The 7,941-nt window shown below is 38.1% G+C and overlaps 1 protein-coding gene across 1 annotated transcript in view; it reads left to right on the forward strand.

The window, feature by feature from the left end:
- Nucleotides 1–7,941, forward strand: part of LOC106882356 (ubiquitin-like modifier-activating enzyme 6) — a 295,927-nt gene that overhangs the window by 268,698 nt on the left and 19,288 nt on the right. Inside the window, exons 25-29 of the mRNA XM_052970971.1 lie at nt 851–914; nt 2,064–2,133; nt 5,263–5,334; nt 6,028–6,127; nt 7,395–7,474. Of these exons, the coding sequence (XP_052826931.1) occupies nt 851–914; nt 2,064–2,133; nt 5,263–5,334; nt 6,028–6,127; nt 7,395–7,474 (386 nt within the window). The remainder of the gene's footprint in view (nt 1–850; nt 915–2,063; nt 2,134–5,262; nt 5,335–6,027; nt 6,128–7,394; nt 7,475–7,941) is intronic.

A 7,941-nucleotide genomic window follows, 5' to 3' on the forward strand; every position in this document is an offset into this window, starting at 1 on the left:
GGCACATAAAAGACACCATTTCGAGCGTGGCCGTTTTCGTGCGGGTGACACGTAAAAGCACCCACTACACTCTCTGAGTGGTTGGCGTTAGGAAGGGCATCCAGCTGTAGAAACTCTGCCATATCAGACTGGAGCCTGGTGTTGCCATCCGGTTTCACCAGTCCTCAGTCAAATCGTCCAACCCATGCTAGCATGGAAAGCGGACGTTAAACGATGATGATGATGATGATGATGATGTTATTGAATAGGTTTAACACCACTGATACATGATTCTTTAGTCTTAATTATATCCACACTGTAATAGTTGGTTGCATAGAAAATAGTGCAGCCATTGAAACAAGCTTGATTTGGTTAGATGTCCATTTTATTTTCATATATACATATATATTATTGATATCTTGTATAGTTTTGGCTACAGTAGAGATGAGTAAAGTGGATGCAGTTGACATATGTGTAATCAGACTTCAAAAAGACTGGTGTCAGTATGCATTGGCAAGACATATTATTTTGTAAAACTTTACTAAAAGGGTATAGTGAATTAGCTGTGGGGAGTGGAAAGTCCAACATTTCAGACAGTGTCCTACTTCAGGGAAAAGTTGAAAGAAGAGAAATTAATGAGACACAACTGAGTTTTACATCTAAGTGAAAAAACTGACTGCGACAGGAAGAAGTAGGAGAGAAATAGGATTATGGCTACAGTAGAGATAAATAATGTAGATTCAGATGACAACTGTTTTCAGGCCTTTAGAATTTTGAGGTGGTTGTTGAACCTAACCTAAAGTGTGATACACTTATCATCATTAACTCATATGCTATCAGAATTTTACGATATTTATTTCTTTCTTTCCAGAACTGTTCTGGCAATCTCCTAAACGACCTCCACAACCTTTGATATTTGATAGCAATAATCTTGTGTAAGCATTCATTCTTCATTTTATCCCTCTCTGCTCACATTTTTCATTGATCATCCTTTCTATGTTATGAGTTGTTTCTTCCTCTTCCTTGAACTACAGTTGATAATATCAACACCTTTAACTGACTGGTACTTTAGTTTATCAACCATCAGAAGGATGAAAACAACAAAGGGATCATGCTGGGATTTGAACTCAGAGCTTAAACAATGTCCGCAAGGCCTTTGATAGTATAAAATTTGGCTTATTGCAGTGTTAATTTTATAGCCTATTAATTCATCATTTATCTTTAACATTACATTGGGCATCTATTTAGAAACACATCTATTTACAAGATATTTTGTAGCTTAAAGACTACAGAAAGTTTGTCTTTGGGTTTCTCTGGTGAAATAAAACAGCATTCAGGAATGAAACATGGATGTTAAATGATGATAGTGATGATGTTTGAATGCTTCTCATTAAATTAAGGTTTATGAGTCATCATCATTATTATATTTGTTCAATAATTCAGTCAGCTGTAACATACCAATTACCTTCTGGTTATTCCCAAACTAATAAGATGAGAAGAGAAAAGTGGGAATCAGGAATGTCTGAGTGGTGGTAACATGCACCCAGCCAATTCAGAGGAGTGAAGGCCATTATAATAGTGGTATAAAAGGTAGAGAGAGGGAAACAGTGCAGTTGTGGGTCAGAGGTTGGATAGAGCATGTTTGTGATTGATTTAGACCAGTCAGTTGGGTGGCCAGTTTCTGGATGTAATCTAGGATGTCTGTGTGTGTAGTAGCAGTAGACCCATCCCAGATGTAAGAGCAATTACTTTATTGTGATCCTCAACTGAGCAAGCTTTGTAGAATATCAATAATTGTTGCAGAGAGCTGAAGTATCTTCCAGATGTCCCTTGTAAACATCTTCAGGCAAAAAAGTAAACAAGAGATATGGGTGGATAGGGTTTATATGTGTGTGTGTGTAAACAACTCTTAAAGTAAAATTTCTTGGTTTATTCCATCAACTTTGCTAGTGCCCGCCTTACTTATGTTTCCCTGAGGAAGGTATGTCTAAGTCATTTTCTTCAGTTACTCTCTCTGTGTATAAATAAACAGTAATTTATTTTTCAATCTCTCCTCACTTTTAACTTTGTATTTCTTTCATTAGACACATGATGTTCATCCAAAGCACCAGCAGGTTGTATGCAGACCTTAATGGAATTCCATGGAAAGATGAGGTTTGTCTCTTACTGTTCCTTCCTCCAGAGATTTTAATATCACAAAGATTAAGGAGATTAGCTGTTTAGCATTTAAACCAGTCATATCCGGCTGAAATATTCTACCCATTTTATGTTCAGATCTGCCAGATCCAGACTCTCACACCTATCCTTCAATGTTATTCTACTAATAAACAATCACATCATTGGAATCTTGAACCTATGAGATAATGCATAATGAATTCAAAACAATGTGAAGCAATAAATATTACATTTGACAAAACAATCCAAATGCTAAAGGGTTAAACACTTATAGTTTGGTTGTATGTCTTGTTAGAAACTAATCTGAAATATTTTAATATTCTACATCATCCAGTGTATAATATTGGGTATTGAAATGGAGAGGGAGCTGTGTGGTTTAGGAGTTCACTTCCCAACCAAGTAGTTTCAGGCTCAGTCCCATGGTACAGTACTTTGGACAAGAGTCTTCAGTGATAGCCTCAGGTCAACCAAAGCCTTGTGAGTGGATTTGGTTGGCAAAAATTGAAAGAAGTCTGTTTTTTGTGTGTGTGTATGTGTGTGTTTGTTTACATTTGTATGCCACTGAAAACATTGTTGTCATTTCTCCTGTCAATAAATCATCCTCTCATTTTGTGCCTTCAAAGACATGGATTAAGAGATCCTTTACTTGATAAATAGGTAAGAGTTAAGTGACAGTAAAGGCATTCAGTTTTAAAACAATGTTACAATTGTATATTCACCTAACCCTTAGCATTGAAAATGAACATTAAAGCAAATTTTCTTATCATAATTTCACCATGTAAGGTGACATCTCTGCTCCACTGAGGTCTAATGGGGTAGGAACATGTCTGGGTTTACTATTAGTTCTTGTCTCATATCAAACTTACTGTTCTTTCCCTATAATAAATTATTTCTAATTAGCTTACTAATACTTTCTTCTTTCATGTGAATGGTGTCTTTAAGTAATTAATTCTCAAAATGGATTGTTGGAGTATTATTACATATGAAAATTATTTGAGAATTAAAAATACCATTTCTATCTACCTGTGTAACACAATAGTTTATAATGATAGAGGAGGTGTAGAGGAAACCTGTGTAAATTGTGGTTTATAATGATAGAGGAAGGCTAAGGGCAAAGTTCAGAGAGCTCTTACCTCTGCTGGTGACAAAGGGCCTCTCGCTCAGAGTAAAAGGCAGACTGTATGATGCATGTGTATGAACAGCCATGCTACAAAGCAGTGAAACATGGGCCATGACTGCTGAGGACATGGATAAGCTTGCAAGGAATGAAGCCAGTATGCTCCAATGGATGTATAATGTCAATGTGCGTACTCGACAGAGTGTAAGTACCTTGAGAGAAAAGTTAGACCTAAGAAGCATTAGTTGTGGCGTGCAAGGGAGACGATTGCACTGGTATGGTCATGTGGCGAGAATGGATGAGGACAGCTGTGTGAAAAAGTGCCACATCCTAGCAGTTGAGAGAACCTGTGGAAGAGGTAGACCCAGGAAGACCTGGGATGATGTGGTGAAGCACGACCTTCGAACTTTAGGCCTCACCGAGGCAATGACTTGTGACTGAGACCTTTGGAAATATGCTGTGCGTGAGAAGACCCAGCAAGCCAAGTGAGATCATAATCCGAGGCCTCTGCCAGGGGTGTAGCCAGCCCACTTATGCATACTTTTCCTTCATTGGACACTAAACTTCGCTTGCAAAGACCTGTTGAGGCAAGTGAAATCAAAATCGAACCAAATTCAACGACTGGCACCCATGCCAACGTCTCCTTCATTGGATACTAAACTCGGCTTGCGAAGACCTGTTAGGGCAAGTGAAAGTGAAATCGTGGAGCGCTAAGAGCACTGTCCGAGCGTGTCCGTTGCCAGAGCAGCTGTCTGGCTTCCATGCCAGTGGCATGTAAATAGCACCATTTGAGTGTGATCATTACCAGCATTGCCTTCCTGGCTTTTGTGCCTAATTGAATACTGGAAACCTAATTATCACTGCCCAGAACCAGGCATTGAAAAAGAATATATATCACAGAAGTGCAATGGACCTCTGCAGAATGTGTAGGAAGAGGGTCAAAGGTGTGACTCACAAAAGTGCTTGTGAAAGTCGCAGAAAGAGTACAAACTTAGACATGACTTGGTAGCACAAAACCTTCACTGGCTACTGTGCCATAAGTATGGATATGAAGTTATGAGTGCTTTGTACCAACATACACCAGAAAAGGTAATGGATGAAAAGGGGAAGGCAAAAATTGTCTGGAACTTTAATTTCCAGGCAGACAGGGTGTTAGGGCACCGAAGGCCAGATATAGTAACCTTTAGGAGGGACAAATGAGTGCCTAATAATTGATGTGGCAGTGCCAGGAAATCAACATATCATCATGAAAGAAAGAGAAAAGGTAGATAAATATGGAGACCTGAGAATTGAAATCACTAAGATGTGCCAGCTACAACAGTCAAATATAAAGGTTATCCCTATTGTGATCAGAGCATTGGGTTCAATACTACCCAATCTGAAAACTTTAGAAATACCCTACAATCTAGATGTATTGCAAAAGTCGGCATTATTTGGAACTGCACGCATATTGCGTAAAGTACTGTCTGTCTAAGGTCCTTGTTGTAACTTGACAGATAGTACGAACCCCCGGTAAACACAATATCTTCAATCAACCACCTCACGATATTGTATACTGTGCAACGTCCATAATAATAATAATAATAATAATAATAATAATAATCCTTTCTACTATAGGTACAAGGCCTGAAGCTTGTGGGGAGGGGACTAATCGATTACATTGATTGCAGTGTTTCACTGGTACTTAGTTTATCAACCCCAAAAGGATGAAAGGCAAAGTCAACCTCAGTAGAATTTGAACTCAGAACATGAAGACACGAAATGCCACTGAGCATTTTTCCCAGCTTGCTAATGATTCTGCCAGCTCACTGCCTTAACAATAATTTTGGGGCAGATAGTGACCCATTATTTATCCTTTATTTAATTTGTGTTATTTTGTACCCACTGGTTTTAAGTTCGAATCTTGTGGAAGCTGATTTTGCCATCAATAAAATAAGTTCATGTACAATCAATGCAAAGTTTTTTCTTAAAAATCATTATTTGTTTTTCAGGACCTATCAACAGAATCTTTACTGAGACACCTTGAAAATATTGAAGTTCCAGAATTTAAAGTGTCCCATAAAGTAAGCTTATTGTTGTTCTGTTCTTCCATAAGGTTGAATCCTCATTATTTTTTTCATTTTTCAGCATGCTGCTATAGTTTGAATGGATTTACAAACATTAATTTTTACCTGTATTCTGGAAAAATATTTCTTGATGGCTTTCTCTGCCAATCCATAAATAGTTGTTTTATCTTTAATTCTGTGGTTTAGAATACAGGATTATGTAGCCATTGCCTTCACTGACTTGGGATCTACTGAGATTGACATGGTTTATGTTATTCTCTAGAAAAAGCCCTAGTTGGCTTTGATCTATCACAAACTCTACATTTCTTGTATACCTACATCAGCTTTGTTCCATTAGTGTCTTTGTTTTTGTTTCGTTTCTGACTAAAAGGTTAGCATTCAAGCTTCAGTGCCATATATTCTGGGCATGCTCAGTGAGCACTACACATCCATCAAGGGTGCTAAATTTTCTTTATCATAATTTCCTACATTAGTTACACTGCTGTAGTCTCAGTCATGTTTATTCATAAATCACTTACCATGTGACTGACCAGACAATAACATCAAATTTTTTTTTTTTTTTTAATATTATTTCTTTATTTGTTTAATATATTTCCATCTTCCTTCCTCCTTCTTACTGTTTCTCTCTCATGTTCTCTCCTTCTCTTCTCTCTACAGTAATTAATTACTAATTATTTCTTCTTTTCAAAGCAAATTGAAACTGATGAAGCAGTAAAGAAAGTGGATGCCAACGAGCTGCACTCTACTGATGAACAACATTTAGCAACTGAGTACATGACTCAAATAACCTGTGAGTAAAACTGAGTAAATGACCCTAATAATATCAAGTAAAACTTCCATTTGTAACTAAAAAGGTTTTTTTAGTGTCCGTTGGTGAGTGAGCTGACTTCAAATGTTCATCTCATATGGAATACATTGTATTTCTTCTTTAAAAACTAGGTTTTCAGTGTTGTCCCTTCAACACTACAATAAAGTGGTAACATTTTTTTGACTGGTACTAACTGGTTATGACGATGAAGGTTCCAGTTGATCTGATCAGCAGAACAGCCTGTTTGTTAAATTAACACAAAAGTGGCTGAGCACTCCACAGGAAATTCAGCATGACATAGAAGGTGACAAGGTTGGCCCTTTGACTTGCTGGTACAACTCATTTTTGCCAGCTGAGGAGACAGGAGCAATGAGAAATAAAATTACTTGCTCTAGGACACAACACACTGCCAGTTTTCAAATTCACAATTGTAAGGTCATGAGCCAGATATCCAAACCACTTAGCTACATGCCTTAATAGAATGCTGAAATGGTACCAAAGCAGTTCCCAACACTTCAGTCAACCTCAAAGAATGTGTTCCATTGGGTCAAATGTAAACGTTACAAGGACAAAGAATTGTCTTCATACTTTAAAGAACTGGAAATAAATATTGGGTTATCCCATAAATAATGTGGTTTTTACCAATTGCATAAACTATGCACCAACTTGCTATAAAAGCAGGTAGTAATTTTACCTTGTGTTTATTCTTAGTGCAAATTTTGAAGAGTGTAGTTCGATTTTAACAGTTATTTTTTCAAAGCTATAATGGAAGTGACAAAGGAGCATATTCAGCATATTTTGCTTTATGAGTTCAATAAAAGCAACAATGCAACGGAAAGTGCAAGGAATATTAATGCAGTATATGGGGATCGGACAATATGCATAAGCCAGTGTCAACGATGGTTCCTGATATTCTGAGCTGGAAACTACAGCCTAGAAGATGAACCTCGTCCTGGAAGATCTGTAGAACTTAATGAGGATGTCCTCCGAATCCTGGTGGAACAAAATCCCATCGTAACTGTTGAAGAACTAGCAGAGAAGCTTCGATTTGGTCATTCAACCATTCAGTGACACCTGCATGCCATCAAAAAAGTCACCAAATTGGATCAATGTGTTTCTCACAAACTTTCTGAGTTTACAGGGAGATAAGCATTGTCCCATGAGTGATACTGAAAGGAATCCCACTAACCCAATAACCAAATCTCTCTCTCTTTCTCTCTCATATTTTAACTTTGTCTTATGTTTGCAGCCAACAAAACTTTAACTGTGATAGAGTTTGAAAAAGATGATGACACCAACAGCCACATTGATTTCATCACCACAGCTGCAGTGAGTATATCAAGTTATGTTACTGTCCAAAAGGGTTCACTTCACAATGTGATATACTTTATACCAGCCTGTATCCCACACAATACTTATGTTATTGATATCAGCACATATTACTTAATTCATCATCATCATCGTTTAACGTCCGCTTTCCATGCTAGCATGGGTTGGACGATTTGACTGAGGACTGGTGAAACCGGATGGCAACACCAGGCTCCAGTCTGATTTGGCAGAGTTTCTACAGCTGGATGCCCTTCCTAACGCCAACCACTCAGAGAGTGTAGTGGGTGCTTTTACGTGTCACCCGCACGAAAACGGCCACGCTCGAAATGGTGTCTTTTATGTGCCACCCGCACAAGCCAGTCCAGGGGCACTGGCAACGATCTCGCTCGAAAATCCTACAGGAGCCAGTCAGGCGGTACTGGCAACGGCCACGCTCAAAATGGTGCATCTCATGTGCCACCCGCACA

Source organism: Octopus bimaculoides, chromosome 10, assembly GCF_001194135.2.
Source record: "Octopus bimaculoides isolate UCB-OBI-ISO-001 chromosome 10, ASM119413v2, whole genome shotgun sequence".
Lineage (NCBI taxonomy): Eukaryota > Metazoa > Mollusca > Cephalopoda > Octopoda > Octopodidae > Octopus > Octopus bimaculoides.